We start from the raw sequence: 19,075 nt of genomic DNA on the forward strand, positions 1-19,075 counted from the left end.
ATTTTCTGCCCTATATTGTCGACTACTTGTCGACAGTATGTCGATGGTATGTCGATTAAATGAACTTGTTGATTGTTAGGTTGTATTGTCGACTGAATGTCGACTGTATGTCGACAGTATGTCGATATATTGTGTAATTTTTATTTGTTTGAATTGTCGACTGAATGTCGACAGGATATCGACATTTTGTCGACATAAATGTATTTTCTCTGCTTTTGATAATGTCGACATAATGTCGAGGGTATGTCGACATAATGTCGACATGTTATGTTTGTTTTGAAATTCTTGTGTGCTTACTGTTTGATAATGTCGACAGAATATCGACATGATGTCGATGTTATGTCGACAATTTTAAATTTTTTAGCAGCTTTATTTATTTGTTTTTTTGTTTTTTCAGATGGCTCTCAGACTCATTATTCCAGCACCCGAGCATTTCACTGGCCGCGTCACATATAGGGGCACTGGAATTTTTGCAAAAATTAAAGCTCGGTTTGAGGAGTTCAACCTTAATAACACGGCGAAGGAAAGCCGTTTCGGGAGCTTCTGGAATGCCGTACCACTGACATTCTCCTCGGTGTTATTTCACCAGCTGATGCTCCACAAAATGAAAGTGGATGCTCAGGAGGAGTTGAGGATGAGGTTTTATGTTGGTCGGAAGGAGGTCCGATTCGGGGTGCTGGAGTTTGCACTCATTACGGGTTTGGACTTCTCCTCGGGGCCAACAGAAGAGGAGAAGGCTGCGCAGGTCGCGCGCTCGGGGTCAGACCGATTGATCAACAAATATTTCAACCGGTCTGATAGTGTGAAGACGAAGCACTCCAACTTCGCTCACAACCGCCGTAACCGGAAGACTTGTACAAGCTCGGCTTGTGCTTGTTTGTGGAGTCAGTGCTTCTGGGCCGCGAGGCCAACGCGCTGATCACGCCTCACATACTTAGATATGTGGAAGACCTCGAGTTCTTCTTCCGGATTCCTTGGGGGAAGCACTCATTCGCCAGACTCATGCACTCGCTTCAGAAAGACATGTTGAAACAGAAGGCCAACTACGAGAAGAAGCTGAGTTCGGATGTTCAGCACGAGTGCAAATACACAGCATATGGCTTCGCACCTGCAGTCCAATATTGGGCGTACGAGGCCATTTTGGAGGTTGGCAAGAGGTATGGCACGAACCACGGGATTCGGTTCCCCAGGATGCTTAGCTGGACGAGCAAAGGCGATATGGGGAAGAAAGACATCAGCGCATTATTTTCTAGACGGGTATGATTTTCACTTATGTTCTGAATAATTATTTAACATAAATGCTTGTAATAAATGCTAAATGGTTTTATTTTGATATTTTTTAAACCATAAACGAGAACTGGAAGTGGTGAAGGGGCTACTTCCACGGACAGAGGAGGAGGCATTTGTGAGGACAATTTCTTACGATGGTGTGGAGAACCTGGTTGATGATGTTGTGGATGACACGAGGCCGAGGCGAGTAGTCGGGTACCGTAGACTCAGTCCCGTACACTGGGAAAGAGACACTCAGTACCAATTTTTGGAACTTTTTTTATGTCTTCATTTTTTATTATTTTTGTTTTCGTGATATTTGTTACATTGTGGAATTATCGCATGCTTACCGTATTTTTTTGATATATATTTTTTCAGTCCACTGGTTCAGAACCTCAGCCAGTGCACCATCTTCATCAGGCGTTCGGGGTGCCGAGTACACTGATTTAGTGGCTCGGTTGGATAGGATCGAGGTCCGACACTCGTGGTCCGTATCTTGCGTGCCGAGCCGAAGAAGGCATACGAGACCGGCCATGTAGAGTGAAGGGTGGTCGAACGTAATTATGGAGCGGCTCGGACACATATTGGCCATGTTGAATCGTCCGCCAACGACGGCTTCAAGACCGGGAGGCCCCAGCAGATCCATCTACCCCACCACCACCGCTTCACCCCCGCAGAAGAGGATGAGGTCTTCCCCGACGATTACGATCCTTATGAGGGAGCTCGGCGACTCCGATCGAGGCACAACCTCTTATCCATGTACATGACACCGAGTCGCAGGGTGAGATTCTGTCCATAGAGGCACAACCTGCAGTGGTTAAGAGTCGGAAGAGGAAGAGAAAGCCTCCTGTATGGTTCGGTGACTATACGGAGATGAAGAGGAGACATAGGCCATCTTCGACTTTTGATCCCCTGGAGCCACGGACGAGAAATTGTTAACCACTTTCCGAAAGTGGTGTGTTGGACTCATTCCGAACCACCGAGCTTCGGGATTTGAGAAGTGGTGATTACGGTCCGGGATTCTTTTGGGTAATGCTCACACCAAAAGAATGGCTTACAGATGACGTAAGTAAAGTATTTTATAATATTACTTCACTTTTCAACTTTATGTGCAATTAATATATTTTTTTGTCTAACTGACATTTCCCTTTATATGCAGCATATAGATGCAGCAATGCATATGCTGAGGAGGCGACGCACCGACTATCCACTGACATTTCCTCAGAAGGGTATCATTCTCTCCACATTCGTGACCGCCATGATCGGCGGTGCATGGACGAGCCACAAGGGTCCGAGGAAAAACTTTAAATGGGAGGATTATATCCTGGACTACTGCACAGGGTTTCATAAGGTATTGTTTTAGTAAGATTTTAAATGTTAATTGTTTGGGAAGATTATTATGGTTTGTTAATTGTTTCGTTGTTCTCTGTAATTACAGTCCCAAGTCTTTGAGAGATGGAGGGGTAACGAGTTTATTTACTTCGTTCTGCACCTTCCCACGGCAAGACACTGGGTCACAGTTGAAGTGGACATAGAGCTGTGGAAAATTAATGTCTACGACTGTGATTCCAGCGTCCGTCATTGGACCGCCATGGAACCCATCTTGAAGGTTTGGTCGAACCGCCGCCCTCGCTAATCCTTGCAACCGGGAATTTCCACATAACAACCGGATCGTGGCGTTAGCTAACGGTGACATCGCGGTGCTTCCAAAAATGCACGCGAGTCGAGCCACTCACGACTTAGTTCCGAAGTCGCAAACTGTGTACATAGCGATAAAAAAGTACTATAGTATTAAAATATGTTTTACGTTAGATCGACTTTACATTTTATTTTGCATTTAGTGGTGATTGTGGCGTGTATTCCATTGAGTATGTGGAGCATCTCATGATGCAGCTTGGATTGACCGATGTGACGCCGGGCCCAGGATAGCCATGTTTCGTCAACGGTGGTGTGTCGATTTATTTTACCAAAATGTCGGCCGATTATATTTTTAATTATTGGGACATTGTATATTTTGTGTAATTAACATTACGATTATGTATATATAGATTTTCTTTTCGTTCAAATTTTGATAATTATACGTGGTTTCAAATATAAAATGTCAACATTATTCAACAAAAATAACTATTAAACCTAAAAATAATTAAAATATTTGAAAAATATTCAACCTCAACAAAAATAACTATGACAAAATATGCGTCATTACAATATATCAAATTTCCCAACGAATACGTACAAGACGCCTCAGATGCGGGCTTTGCATGTTGCTCTGTTGTGGCGGGAGCACCACGGCGGCTGCCGGTTTCGTGGTACGTAACCTTTTTATCACCGGACGGAAACGGTTCTCCCGTCTTCTTCCGGCGTTGCTTTTTCTTGGACGACCTACGTGGCTTCTTTTCCACAGGTACCCCAACTTTCATATTCTTGATGTGTTACGGAGAACCCAATCATCCTCGTCACCGGCCGAGATTGATGGTATCATCGTAAATCTTCCTCCACGTTTCTTTTGAATAATAAGGTGAGCAAAGCGTGTACACACTTGTGTTCGTTTTCAATGCCGCGGCACATGCATGAAGGCAAGGGAGTTTCAATAACGTGAACACGCCGCAGTGCATGTTTTTTCAACTAGATTCACATCACCACCTCTTTCACCGTTAGGTCCCCTACCAACGTTATACAAATTGGCTCCATTTCGTTGGACGCGCCTGTACCTTGCATTTTCATGAATTTTTGCCAAGTTTTTTTCGAAGAGCGTGGCCAAAGGGGTGGCACATTTGTCAGCATTTTCGAGGCGATCAGCGAACCACGATTGGAGTGTGAACCTGATAAATTCAACCAAAGTAGTTATTGGATATTTCTGAACTCTTCTCGTGACACTATTGAAGCTTTCGGGCGTTGCTCGTCATGATGTTGTATCTATCGCCCAAACAATAAGGGTGAGCCCACTTCTCAAACCCTATACTCTCCACATATGCGGCGATCGCGGATTCATCTTTCTAAGCTTCTCGAACTCTCTATCGCATTCCGCCTTCGACCATGCGTAAGCAACATTATATATTTGGTTGTGAAAAGCATCAGGTCTTGAATTTGGCGTTCACGTTCATAACAATGTGGTGATAGCATGCACAATGGACCGCTTCGGGAAAAACGAGTTCAACAAAGCATGATCAATGCTTTGATGCCTATCCGACACAAACACTAAGTTCTCAACCACGCCAATTGCTACCCTCAACTTCGTAAGAAATACGTCCAGAGTCGTTATTCTCACCGTCAACGATACCATAAGCAACCGCAACAATTGGTTGTTCGCATCGTATGCCACGGCAACTAACATTATACCGCCGTACTTCGTCTTCAAGAAGGTGCCATCGATACTCAAAACAGGGACGACAAAAAGAAAAGCCCCTTCTACATGCACCGAGTGATATAAAACAAGACTTGAACCGCTCATCCTCTAAGTACAAGTCGGTAATGGTACTCGGATTCTTCGTTCCGGCATGTACAAGTACCCGGGAAGCTTCATGTATGAAAACTCGGGCGTACCCCTAGCATACGTAAGTCCCATCTCCCCGCACCTCCACGCCTTCACATAACTCATACCGATACCGTAGTTGTCAAACATGTCCCTCTCGTATGTCTTTAGCCTTGTACTTAGTTCCGTCTTGGGTGTACTTCCCCTTAATAAGGTGGCCAACTACCCATGGTGCTGCTTGACGGTGATCTGAACGTCTCGCATTCAAGTTACATGTGTGTTCAGTGTGAAATACAGTGACCTCAAAGTTGTCAGAATGCATCTTCTTCCTCCCCCTCAATCTCCATTTACAATCCGGAGCCTTGCATGTAACGTACAACACATCGGGGGATGACTTCTTCACCATCCACTCGAAATTGTTATTAAGGGCAAACCTACCCACAACTTGTCTCGGTTCTTCCTTGTTTTCATAAAAATTACCAAGCTCTATCACCCCCGCTTCCTTACTTTGTAAACAAGTAGTTAGCTCATGATTTTCCATTATATCTTCCTTTGTCCACATGGGAGCTTTGAACTTGGTACAAACTTCGAAAGAGGAGAACGTTGAGAACGTTGCATGACGAGCATGTTCTTCGCCCGCTCGGTCGACTACTTGCTAGTTCCGGGTGTAGTGCGATTTTCACTACGAGGTTGTCGTTCTCGCCGTGTACCTTGGTTACTCGGTACACACTCTAACCTCAACGATGGTCCCGCTACGGCTTCATCGACTGCCAAATCATGTTCATCGTCCATATTCAAATCTACAATAGGATCGTTATTGTAGAAGGGTGTATCGAACTCTTCAAACTGATGAAATCCTGTCGCTTCTTGTTCTTGCCCTACATTGGTCGGAACATCAAAATTGGTCGGAACCTCTAATTGGCCGGAACCTCCTCATTCACACCAATCCCAACATCTGTTTCGGGAACGCAAGACCCTACCACACTCCGAGGGAGAGGATTAGTAGGCGGCGTAGGCTCCGAATTTCCCAACTTTTCTCACCTTGGTCACGAATAATGGCATAACTCTGTATTTTGACATTGTTGCCCTCATCTCTAAAAACGTTCTCAGTTGGCGTTCTCTCTTAATAACCTCTGGCGCAACCATTTTTCCCTTCATGTACAAGGAACAAATCTCCAACTTTAAATCATACGCTACCGGATCAACTTCCAACTCTTCATATAAAATTTGTCGCAGTTCTTGTAGGGTTGTCTCGGTTGTAACTGTCAACGTCAAGCTGCTATTTGCTTTGTAGATCCAATTATAATTCTCACATAACCAAACACCATCGTACGATACAACAAGGAACACTTTGTCTCCTGCAATTGCAAACCAAAAAAACAGGGTGAGTAAAGGAAAAAACACCAAAAAAAATAAACATCGACATCCCATCGATATCAATAGACATAATGTCGAGAAGCACAATACCAGAAATTAGGTCACTGATTGTCGACATTGTGTCGACATAATATCGACATACAATCGACAAAAACAACAACCATGCTCGTCATCGACATACTATCGACATACCATCGACATTATATCGACAACAGAAACGGTTGCACATTAAATGTTAATAAATTTTACATACGTTCCCAACAACCCTTCTCAACTGAAACGTTGCATGTCAGACACGTGTCCTATCGAAAACATATCGACATGAAGTCGACATGTCGTCGACAAATGTGGTAGCAGTGACACTAAATTGGCATGTTGTCGATAAGATGTCGACATAGTATCGACATTCTGTCGATAAATACGCCATTTCATGCGTTTTTCCCTCGTACTGATTACGCATTTAATGACCATTAAATTTTCATACATTCCCAACATTTTTACTGCTCTATAAAAGCAAAGGGAAATCTTATTCATAAGTGCTCTTGTATTCTACCTATCTCTTACTCTTAAAAATTTTCTCTTATTCTCTTAAGTTTCAAATATGGCCCCAAGAAAGAACGGCAAATACCCCATCCTAACTCCTGAGGAGCTGAAGCAGGAGGATGATGTTGGCGAAGTTACTCCTGCAATGCAGAAAGTTTTGGACGCCGCTCGAGCTTTCGAAAGAGAGCGAAACGGTAACGAGTTCAGGTTCATGCAACTTGAAAGAGAATTTGCAAAATCGGCGAATGGCCGCTCCACCACAGGGTTCCCCGAAGGATGCCGTCGTTGCAACCGGGCATCTTCAACGGTAAACCGTGAAGCTCGGAACATTATGCAAGTATTGCAAGGCTCACCCACAAGCCAAAGAATTTAAAAAAAAATAATTTCTTATGTTATGGTTTGTGGGTTTTATTTAATGTTTTTTTTTAATTTTTATGAACTTATATTTTCTGTTTTTTTTTTTTATGTTTTTTTTTTTGTTATTTTTAATGAAGTTTATTTTCTGTCAATGTTATGTTTATGTTTTATCTACGGTATTTTTCCATTGCATCGATATTTTGTCGACATCATGTCGACAAAATATCGATAACTTCTCAAAAACAACAAAAAATGCTTGTTGTCGACATTCTGTCGACAAACATGTCGACAAAATGTCGACAAATAGTTAATCCCAAAGTTGGTTGCATGATGTCGATAACATGTCGACATCATGTCGACATAACGTCGATAATGGTCGTCACTGACCTTTCCTCCATAATCATCGACAAACCATCGACATTTCATCGACATATCATCGATAACACTGGAAAACCCAGAAATCGACTGAAAACCAGATCTGCCAGATCTCAACAATTTCAGACCAAAAATGTTAGCTCCAACAATAAACACACGTATAACAATTTTAAACTACATAAAGTCAAACAAAATGCTTAAAATGCAACTTACCCATTATAATGGTGTAAGATTCTTGAGTGATGTTGTATTGTGCTTCGGTTTTCCACCAACACCCACCGAGAAAACAACCATGCAACAGCAAATAATATCGTGTGGGACGGATTTCAGCTTCGGTTTTTCATAAATTTTTCAAATTTTTTCCTAGAGAGAGAGTGGTGCACGAGAGAGAGAGGGAAGAGGGAAGAGAGAGAGAGAGAAATACACTTTCAGATTTTAGCTTTTGTTTTTTATTTTTTTTTTTAAAAAAAAGGGTAAAATGGGAAGTTCATGTAATTAATGGACTAAATTTGTACAAATTATAAAGGGGTATAAATTTTGATATAGGTTGTATTATTAGGGTCAAAAATTGAAATTTCCCAAAGGAAAAGTGGGAACACTACATTATTATTGGTACCCCATATTTTTTTCACTAGTTATTGGTACTTAGTTGGGGAGGAAATTTCATTACTAACAAACTTTGATAAATAAAACAATTGTAAATGGACTGTAAGTGGCAATCGTACTAGCACTAGTGCATTAGATTTCATTGTAACTCTCCAACTAATCGTGTTTGGACGAGAGTAGTACTAGAATGTGTGACCTTCAAATGTTTTAACACGACACGAGTCCGGGAGGTACAAAAAAGTATGAACTTGGATAGGGATGTTCATCAAATTGCTCAAATTGTCCACACCGCACCACATTAAAAAAATGCGGTTTGAAATTCTTTGCGGTGTGATCGCGGTTTGAACTTTTCCTAAATCGCATGGTGCGGTGCGGTTTGGTTTGCGATTTTGAATTGTTAATATGCGATTCAAACCGCACTGCACCACACATTATAAAAATACCAATTTTTATATTTATTTAGGTCCAATATGTGAATGTCTAGCCCAAAGCCCACTAATTATTGTATTGTTGAAACTTAAAATTTGTTTTCATATTTATTTTCAAGCCTTATGGTATTTTTGAGAAGTGTTGCTCACGCTTTGTTGTATTTGTGATAGTTTAATTATTTGGTGATAGTCCAAATTGCAAAAATCGCACCGCACCGCACTATTTTTTTGCGGTGCTGTTTCTGTAATTTTTTAGTTTTGCGGTGCGGGTGCGGTTTGGAAAATTAGAAAAACCGCATGTGCAGATTGGTTTGAAAAAATAGTCAAAAACTGCACCACGAACACCCCTAAAACTTGGGTATACGACATGATACTATAAATTAGCACGACACGACACGAAAAAAATATGAACTCATAACACGACACGACAAACTTAAAAATCATGACATGTAAGCACGAATAATCTATTTTAAAAGCGCAACATGTCAAAAACTCATATTTGATAACATAAGAATAATAATTTGAATATTTATTAGTAAATATTCAATTTTTTATAGTTGTAATGAATCTTTTATATAATTTTATGTGAAAATTTGTTGAAAAAAAATATAAAAATAATTGAAGCTATAAAAAAAATGCATAACTTGAGTAATTATTGTTAGAACTTATTTATCATGATTTTAATTTACAAACATGTATGGTGATTATAAATCTATAATCTAATAACTTAAATATTAAATAAAACACATAAATGTTATAGAAAATCTTACATTGGTTGTAGCAAAATAACACGATTCCTTCCGTTCAGTACCCTAACCTTTGTTCCTTTCTGTCGTAGAGTAATTTTAAGTACTGAATCTGGATCTTCTTCTCCTTTAATTGTGTTCATCACAATTTTCTACAAAGGTTCAAGTATTAAATTGAATAGTGTGAGATGATACTCAAAACACATTCGAATAATTTAAAAAAAGAGATTTACAAGTAAATTTCGAAAATTAAAGAAAGAGAAAGAAGAGACATTATATTTTTTTATATTACTTCTCTTTTTTTTTTTTCTTTTTCTTCTTTTTTTTTTTTTTATATATATATAAACATTCACTTTTTTTTTTGAAAGAAAGTATATATATAGATTTATTGCAGTGATAATTCGTCAACTAACTTGTTAGTTAGAAAATCAAACTCCACTTCAAACTCAAAACTAAGATAAAGAAAAATATGAAGTATAAATTCAAGTGTCTATCTCAAAGTAGAGAGAAAATGAAAATTTCTATTACTCTCAATATGATGGTTACAAGAATAATTTTCCAACCCCCTCTCACACGTGAGGAAGAGGTATTTATAGGCTCTAATGACTTGAGAAACATGGTGGTCCCAAAGGGACAAGGTGTCACTTTTGAGCTGCAAGTCCCAGGTGCAAGAGGTGGTCTTGCGCCTCGTACTCTTGTCTGGTGTCATGTGGTCCGAAATTGCAAGGGTAGTGGCTGCAGCGTACCATTGGTCAGGTCCTAAAACCTTGTAGGTGCGGTGCCTCCACTCCTCGTACCTCCTCGCTTTCAAAACTTGCAAGAGGCGTGGTCATACTCTCCTCGCTAAAACCCTAAAACCAATCTCTCTCTCTCTCTCTCCCGATACTCTTTTTGTTTCCCTTTGCTTGTGCGGCGCCGACGTCGGACCAAGAAGGAGCACCATGCTCCGGCCTCCTCTCATAAATCAAGTGGACCACACCCAAAAACCCCGAACCCAGCTTCTCAAAACCTAGAACCCTGAAAACCTCAGGTGGACGCTGAGCCTGAGAATCCACGGAACCCGAAGGTTCTTTTCCCCTCGCGAACCTCGACTATCTCGCTTGCTCAAACTCTCTCTATCTCTCGCTTCCACTCTTGGCGAAGACGAAGTGTTTTTATTTTGTTTTTGCCTCTATGACCCAAATCTCTCTCGTATGGCAGATCTGACTTTGTTTTGTTTTATCAATTTCGTATGTTAGTTTGTGGTATTTGTAATTTCAGATCTAAAATTGGTTATGAGTTTTTGTTTCTGTTTCTGTTTAGGGGTTTTTGTGGTGGTAACAGTCGGGTAGTAACAGTGGTTGGTAACAGTGGGGTGGTGTTGGTTGGTGGTGGTGGTGATGTGGCAGTGGTGATGGTGGTAACATTTGGGTTGGATGATAGTAGTGCAATGGTAGTGGTGGTAATGGTAGACACACAAAGAAGAAGAAGAAGAAAGAAAAAAAAAAAAAATATCCTTTTTAAAATTTTACAATGATTTTATTTTTTTAATTATTTTTATAATATTTAAAAATAATGTCACGTGTACACAATAGTGGGTCTATTTAGCATTTAACATTAAAAAACTAAAGAAAAAATAGAAATAAAAAAGAAATTGAAGTTTGAAGGATTTTACCTTTAAAATTTCAGTTCAGGTTGATTATACCAAATTTTAAATTTAGAAAGTTTAGTCACAAATTATCCAAAATAAAATGTAGAAAAGTAAACTAGAAATTTGAGCCTGTATAAGAAAACAAGCCAACTGAGTAAAACATGACATGATTTATATATTTTTTTAATGAAATGACACGACACAACCTGTATTTTTTTATGGTAGGACACGATACATTCTGTATTTTTTATATGGCACAATATGACACTATCCGTATTTTTTTATAACAAAGCACGACACGACCCATACTTTTAACACGACACGACCCATACTTTTAACACGACACGTATTTATAGCTCTAGCTCGTGTTGCACCACTTAAAAAAAAAGTGAACTGTAAGGGAGTGAGTGAAATTTCATTACTAACAAACTTTGCTAAATAATGTTACTTTGTGAAGTGAGTGAACTGTGAATGATTGTATGACTTTAGCCCCCCAAAAAAAGTGACTGTTGAGCTGCAAGCTTGATTATAATTATGTCAAACACAATAGCCTTTTCTCTTTTTCTTAAACAAAACCCATTTAAATCAACATTGATTAATCATTAATAAGACCCACCATTGATCAATGATCGCAACAGCTATTGGAACAAATTCTACGAAATTGCCATGATGCTTGTCAAGAACAAAGAGACACATTATCTCTTGAATATAATTCTATGTTGGGAACATGTAAAAGTACTTTGCTTCAAGGCTTGGGAATAGTTATCCAGGATGGAAATACAATTTTTTAAGGAATAAATGACTTTATATATATTGTATTTTCTTTCAAAAAAAAAAAAAATCATGTATTTGATTAAGCAAAAGGAGTTCGGGATAATTGTACCATAAAAAATAAGTATTCCACTAAAACATGTGACCGTAGTGAAGAAGGCCATTCAAATTACCATTTCATAACAAAGTCAGCATTACCTAAACATTCATTTCAAATTACTCAGTCACCTTTAGTTTATGTATTTGATCCTAATTAAGATTCGAGGTACGCGATACTATAACGATTTAATAACTTAGGTAGGTAATGTAGTGGACATTACACAAATTCTATGAATTCTTATTACACTTTTACTCTTCATAAATAAGGATTAGAATGACAACTAAATAATAAAATGACAATTTTATCTTTTCTCTCTCTTACTTTGGAAATATAAATAAAGCAATGATATTTTTGTCAATTCAATTCTAATTATAATGTTCATTACAAAATAAACCAAATATGATAATACTATTCCTATTACTATTACCATTACATTCAGTTACTATTCCTATTACCATTACAATTACATTCCGATAAACCAAACATCACCTTATGTCATTTGTAACTTCGATTTCAATATAAATATATATTAGATTTTTTTTTAGGTGAGAGCATCACTTTTGCTCACATGTAAGAGTATTTTTTAAATCTTTCATTTTTAGTTTAATGGTAATGGTTTGTTATAGTTTATTTAGTTAACATGAGGTAGCGGATATAGAATTATTATTACTTTATTTTTAACTCTCCTAATTTCTAGTGATGATCTGATTTTTTTTTTTTTAAAATAATACACGATATTATAATTATTTTTAGTCAACTTTAATGAGATGATGATGAACGATGCGTATTAGGACTGGTGCAACTTGGTTCATGCAAAGATGGTGATGAGGTTGTGGTTCAGGTGAAGAGAAGTTGAGGATGATGATGAGATGAGAGTGAAGTGGGCGGAGGATTTTCTAGGTTGGTTGATTTCTAGGTTTGGTGATGGTGGGGAAAAAAGAGAGGACAAATGTGATTGGGGGTCTTACAATGGGGTTTCTGGCGAATGAGGTGGAGAAGGGTAGATGGTGGTCAGGGTGGTCATAGTTTAGGCGAGGGGAAGAAAGAGATGAGGTGGCTATGGTGGTTAGGATGAAAAAGAAAGAAGACAAGAAAATAGGGTTTCTAAGGAAAGGAAGTTTGGGGTATTCGAGATTATTTGGATTAGGATATTATTTGAGAAATTATGTTTTGATTTTGGTTTTTTTTTTCTTGAAAATTCCTTTACAGCTCACAAAGAATCCCAAATTATGCCTACTGTAGCAATAAGTCTGCAAAAATTTAGTAAAAAATATTGTTGATTGCTCCTTTCACTTGTACCACATTTGCTTAAATTTTGCTAGAAAATTGTTACACCATGCGAACTTCTCCAAATTAATGACAAAAGCTTTTTGTTCATGCCTAGTTTTGCTGCACCAAAATTCAATTAAAAATCTAGCAAAAAATTTCAAACCTCCAAATCATATCTAAAACTCTAAATATGCTCCAAAAATACCTAAAGCACCAAAAAAGTGTAAAATCCATCTAAAAACTAAAAATAAAAATGAAATAAACATAAAAAAAAAATTAACTCTAATATGATTATATATAATTTTAAGGCTAATTAGGATTTTTTTTCCCCCGAATTTTGACATGTACTAAATTATGCCTCCTGAACTTTTTTGGCCGTTAAAATTTTTCTCTGAACTATTGAGATTGTTAGATTTAAGGACTTTTGTCTAATTTTAGTAAAATTCAGGGAAAATCTAGCAATCTAGCAATCACCATTGGCTTCATGCATCCTCTAAAGTGATTAAGGTATTTTCTCGATCAACCCACCACCCATGTATTGCTTTAGACACCGCTCATTCACTTTAAATTTCCTTTTGGATTGCTCATTACAAACATCTACAACTTCATGGGGATGAACTTTGGTTCTCTTATGAGAATCATATTTGTCACAATATAATTACCACAATATAGCTTATAAGCTGGTTTTGAATAATAAATATAATGATTTGCCAAGTAATTTTACATGTAGTATTTGCTTAGATTTATATTGAATAAAAAAATAATAAACCTTTGCCACCAACATTTGAAGTTAAAATTAACAACCACAACATTAAATTGCAGACGTACAAAGAAGACGAGAGAAAAGCAAGAGAGAGAGAAAAAAAAAAGTGTTTTTAAAATTTTTAAAATCATCAAAATCATGTTTTTGAAATTTTGATTTTAAATTAAAAAAATAGAAAATAAAATTCAGTTACGGAACACTATTTTTTTTTTTTTTTTAAATTTACCAAACACAATTTCAAAAGTCATTTCCATAATTTTGATTAAAAAACAAAAATTCAATTTTAAAAATACTATAACAAATAACATATATATTTGTATGTACACTAACTTATTTTAATGGTATGTACCTCTATTATTAACCAATTAAACTAAAACAAAAATACTCTCATAAATAAGAGCAAAAGTGATGCTCTCATTTAGAGAGGGTCCCCTATATTAACACAAGTTCGATTAAAAACTATATCGTCTCCTAAGATAATGACCAATAGTTTCAAACAATCTATATTTGTTTAACTGATATGTAGATGTACTTAGGGCTGAGTTATATTCCTCTCATAATTCCTCTGTAAGGGGGAGTTGCTTCTTCGGGGATTTTTCTTTTCTTCTAATATTTACACAAAAATAATTATTATTTTTACAAAGACGGAGCCATCATTTCATTTGATTCATGCAACCATTAACCATACTAAAGCAGAATCATTTCAATATTTAACCAAACGCCAAAAACTAATTTTGAGGCCTGGCCGATTGATATTGCAGAGATGCACGAAAGAGATCACTCATCATCATATGAAAGATGATGCTTCATAGAGTTGCACAGGTGAGGTGTGAGGTGGGGTGGTTCTAATTCAAAATGGCAATGTTCTGGTTCTTACATCTTTTCATTATGATTTTTATAGCTGAATGCATGCATTATCAGAATTGGAACATTACCATTATCAGCAGAATCATCAATTATCAATGACATATATACACACATACATATGTAAGTATACGAAAATGATGTGAGATTATAGAGAGGGGACCCCTCATCCACCTAAAGGTACTAAAATCATTACAACGCTAACGTGTCATATATGAAGCAAAAGGAGAAGGAAGGACATGCTTTCCGAAAATGGAATATGGTTTTGGCTCATCAAGGACAACAGGAAGACAATTGTCAATATAAGAATTCTTTCTTTAAGACTGGACCACAACCAACAAAACCTAATAAATTTTATCCAGCTTCTTAAACTCCAGCTACTCTTCTAGTACTGGCCATTATGGAGTAGGAAATTGGGAAAGGGATATTTATGAAAAAAAAATATTTATTAGAAATAAATAATACCCCGGTTGTACAATTACGAGGCCATGTGTGATCTCTAACCTGTGTAAATCATTGGTTGTACAAATATACCCGAGGTGGCATCATTTATGAATTGATACAATTAAAAAAAATTAGGTACAAGAGGAGAGAAGAGATTGGGGGGAAAAACCTATCATCACTCGAGAAAAAGTCAAGTAGAGGACGCAGCTCGATCAGATTCTATCATGGACTTTATGTAATATTCACCTGCTTTGTATGATGACCTAACCATAGGACCAGAGGCCACATAACGAAATCCCTGTTTCATCAAACCAAACAAATTAATGTTATCAATATGAGATAGATGCTATAACTGTCAGTATCAACAAATGTTTCAAAATGATGAGCTGAGGTTTTGATGCATGTGACAATTATCACAGCATATGATTAAATAGTAATAGTTGAGAATTTGATTATGTCCTGCATGATGAATGCTGCCACGTTGCAAAACTAACCTAATTCCTTTATCATGACCACATGAGAAACAAAGAAATATGTATCTCCATGATCGTTAAAAGTTTAAAAACTGTAAAGGTGATTGGATTAACTGCTTCCAACATCTGACAATGCAGAGCACACAATGCCAAATTGAACAGAAAACAAATATGCAACCTTGTTTGGGGTTAATATTCATCTGAAAAATCATCAATTGTCTGCTGCAGTTGCAGTAAGAGCGGATATATACACATATGCATAGAGCCGTAGAGAAACTAATGCATAAAGATGTTATTAGATTTGGAAAAAGTACTGTTAGCAGAACCAAAGCACCAAGGACAAGCTAGTCAACAACCAAGTATATAATAAATAAACAAATTTAGCGGCGACTAGAGTATATGTTTTCAATTAAATTTCAAACTGAAGAAGTACAATTTCAGCTACATTGACAATCTTTCACAACAGGAACAAAGGAAAATGCATGAAGCACAACGGTTCCACGTTCCAAAACATGCACTTGAAGTGGAAAGGAATTGAAAGACAATTAAATACTTGCCCATTAAGGAGCTGATGAGATTTATACAATTAATAACCAAATTAAGTTCATAATTAGCACAAGTCACAAAAATATGCCGTATACCGTAAGGTACCATAAGTAAATCCAACAAAAAATGACATATATTATATGACAAAAATGCATGTCACAAAACAAATAAAGCCCTGTAACATAAACCGACTGAGATAAAGAAACAAAAAAGGATAAAGCCGTACCATATCCATGCCGAGGATGCGATACTTCTCAAAAGCCTCAGGAGTAATATATTCAGATACAGGCATATGGCGCTTAGAAGGTCGCATATATTGACCAAATGTCATCACATCAACACCAGCAGCTCTCACCTTCTCCATTGTCTTCACAACTTGATCAGGTGTTTCCCCGCAGCCTAACATTATTGAAGTCTTTGTAAGCGTTCCAGCAGGAGCTTGGTCTTTAGCCATCATGAGAACTTCTAGAGATTGGTCAAAATTTGCACGATGATCCCGCACTGCCTTCTGAAGCTCCTCAACTGTTTCAATGTTGTGAGCAAACACATCTAGCCCGGACCGTGCAACTTTCTCAACACATGTGCTGTCTCCTCGAAAATCAGGAACTACACAACACAGAAAAGCAAAACAATATTAGAAAAACACATAACCAAACTGAAAAGAATGAACATAAATCAGATAAAATAGTTGACGCTGCAGTAATCCAAACCATATGAAAACAGAGTTGCCATACATGAATGCTAAACGGTGATGTAATTCACTAAAACTAAAAAGCATTATAGTATATATACTAACATATACGGTATCAGGCATTCAGTCCACAAAATTAAAACTTATAAGTCAAAAACCTAAACAATATGAATATCCATGGGGAGAAAAAATAAAATAAAAAACCCAAGACATATATCAGCGCATGAATTGATTAAATTCTCAAAACAAACACCATAAAGAAAGCAAATGCAAACATACCCAATGCCTCTATGAGCATATTTGGTTTCAGTTCTTTCAGCTTCTGCACCGTCTCGGCAAAATGACCACTCCCTTGATCAGGTAAATCATCCCGGTCCACACTAGTGATCACCACGTAATCCAACCCCCATGATGCAATCGCCTCCGCCACATTGGTGGGCTCATTAGGATCAGGTGGAGGCGGCGTTCGTGAAGTCTTCACATTGCAGAACCTGTACCACCAATTTAATCACATCAAACTGAGGAAACTTCCCAAGCACATTCCCCAAACCAAAGTAAATATCAGCTTTGAAAAAGAAAAAACTCGCCTGCAACCCCGAGTACAAGTATCACCGAGAATCATAATCGTGGCAGTGGCAGTACCGGTCTCACCGCCGGACCAGCATTCGCCGAGATTGGGGCATCGAGCCTCCTCGCAGACAGTATGGAGATTCAATTCCCTGAGCTTTTTCTTAATCTGGACGTATTTCTCGCCTCCGGGGACGGCCTCCTTCATCCATTTGGGCTTGGGAAGAGGATTCTTCTTGGTCCCAACCTCGACGGAATAGGAGCTGTTGGATTTGAGATCCTCGGCGAAATCGGTGAGTGAGGGGGATTCCGCAGCCAATCGGGCTCGGAGACCCGCTAGGGTTTGAGGGAATTGGGATGTGGTGGATGTGGATTGGGTGGAGGATGAGAAGAGCTTCTTTGAGGTTGATTTAAGGGTTCGGCCAAGGGTTGTGAAGCGGGAGTTCATGCTTGCTTCTGTCCCTCGGTCTCCGAGTAAGATCAGGTGGAAGAGAAGGAGGTTGGACCCAGAATCAGAATGAGAATGAGATAAGGAAGAGGATGAAGTTAGTTGGTTGGTTGGTTGGACCAGACAATTTTGGAACACATTTAGATTATGATGGGCCTTCAAAATGTGTTCACCTCATTTGGGCTTCAATTCACAACTTTTTACGAAATTTTGAACATTTTTACGATTTTTTGATTTTATTTACATAAAATACGGTCTTTTTATGTTGAAATTTTGTTCATTTGTTGTTAATTTTTTGTTATATGTATATTATTTTTTTGTTGTTTTTTTGTTGTTATTTTCATGTTACTTTTATGTTGTTTTCTTGTTGATTTTATGTTGTTTTCGTGTTATTTTTTGGAAAATCGTAAAAATATAAAAAAATATTCTTTGAACGTAAAAATGTAAATATTTTATAAAAAATAGTGCCTTATGTAATTATTCCTTATAAAAAAGAGATAATTACACTAATTTATAAAAGTTTTACTTTATTTCATCTTCAAAGCTTTTTTTTTATATATATTTTTAAGAAATTTTATAAAAATAAAAAAAATATAGGAAAGTAATAAAAAAATTAACATAAAAAATAATATATAAATAACAAAATAATAAAAATACTACATAAAAATACATTAAAAAAAATATATTTTATGTAAATAAAATCTAAAAACCATACAAATATTAACAATAAATTTTGTACAAACAGCATTTTTTTATTTGTGCTGGGTAAATATCAGTCAATTGAATTAAACATTAAAATTAGTAGCCACATAAGGGACTACCTCCCCAATCATACCTTGGACACAAGATAAAGAAGTCCTTACCCAACCTGCAAAATGGTCAACAACACAGTTCTCATCAAGGAAACAAATAAAAAATTCACATTCATTGTACTAGAAAGTTTTAATATAATCTAAGACAATCTGATAAGAACCCCACCCAAAAGGTAAGTATTTTGCAAACAAAGCCTTTATCGCCGTTTGAGAATCAAACTTAATTGTCATCATATTCTAGTTTTTCTGAATGGCAAACTCCAGTCTTGCCCCAATCGCCAAGAGCTCCACTTTGAAAGCGCTTGAGGCATAGCACTTAAATGTCTTAATATGAGATATCTCCAACCGTTCTTTCAAACCACTCCAATTCAAACTTCGTTCTGAGCGAAAGATGCATCCACATTCAACACAAAATTAGAGCTCTCTTGAAAAATTTTTGTCGCCTTCGGGTAGTCCTCCAACACATTCTTCTGACACTTCAAATCCATGCCTAAATCCCTTTGGAACTCTAGGGAGCGGGCATT

General features: G+C 37.4%; 2 protein-coding genes across 2 annotated transcripts; one reads left to right on the top strand and one right to left on the bottom strand.

The window, feature by feature from the left end:
• Nucleotides 1-2,329: 2,329 nt before the first annotated feature.
• LOC133030629 (uncharacterized) lies at nucleotides 2,330-2,905 on the top strand. Its single transcript, XM_061103432.1, has 2 exons — nucleotides 2,330-2,620; nucleotides 2,708-2,905. Exons 1-2 carry the CDS (start codon nucleotides 2,423-2,425, stop codon nucleotides 2,903-2,905), a joined length of 396 nt encoding a protein of 131 aa, XP_060959415.1. The 5' UTR covers nucleotides 2,330-2,422.
• Nucleotides 2,906-14,997: 12,092 nt separating this feature from the next.
• On the bottom strand, nucleotides 14,998-17,935 carry LOC115699699 (lipoyl synthase, mitochondrial). Its single transcript, XM_030627226.2, has 4 exons — nucleotides 17,312-17,935; nucleotides 17,004-17,215; nucleotides 16,260-16,639; nucleotides 14,998-15,312 (listed from the first exon to the last, which is right to left on the bottom strand). Exons 1-4 carry the CDS (start codon nucleotides 17,737-17,739, stop codon nucleotides 15,205-15,207), a joined length of 1,128 nt encoding a protein of 375 aa, XP_030483086.1. The 5' UTR covers nucleotides 17,740-17,935; the 3' UTR covers nucleotides 14,998-15,204.
• Nucleotides 17,936-19,075: the final 1,140 nt, after the last annotated feature.

The sequence above is a fragment of the Cannabis sativa genome, chromosome 8 (genome assembly GCF_029168945.1).
Source record: "Cannabis sativa cultivar Pink pepper isolate KNU-18-1 chromosome 8, ASM2916894v1, whole genome shotgun sequence".
Taxonomy (NCBI): Eukaryota; Viridiplantae; Streptophyta; class Magnoliopsida; order Rosales; family Cannabaceae; genus Cannabis; species Cannabis sativa.

What these genes read in the sequence shown, in the direction of transcription:
- LOC133030629 (XM_061103432.1), top strand. Translation starts at nt 2,423, where the DNA reads ATGCAGCATATAGATGCAGCAATGCATATGCTGAGGAGGCGACGCACC. An exon ending in ACTGCACAGGGTTTCATAAG is followed by an intron (nt 2,621 to 2,707) that starts GTATTGTTTTAG and finishes CTGTAATTACAG; the next exon opens with TCCCAAGTCTTTGAGAGATG.
- LOC115699699 (XM_030627226.2), bottom strand. Translation starts at nt 17,739, where the DNA reads ATGAACTCCCGCTTCACAACCCTTGGCCGAACCCTTAAATCAACCTCA. An exon ending in ACTTGTACTCGGGGTTGCAG is followed by an intron (nt 17,216 to 17,311) that starts GCGAGTTTTTTC and finishes TTGGTGGTACAG; the next exon opens with GTTCTGCAATGTGAAGACTT. An exon ending in GCATCCTCGGCATGGATATG is followed by an intron (nt 15,313 to 16,259) that starts GTACGGCTTTAT and finishes TTGATGAAACAG; the next exon opens with GGATTTCGTTATGTGGCCTC.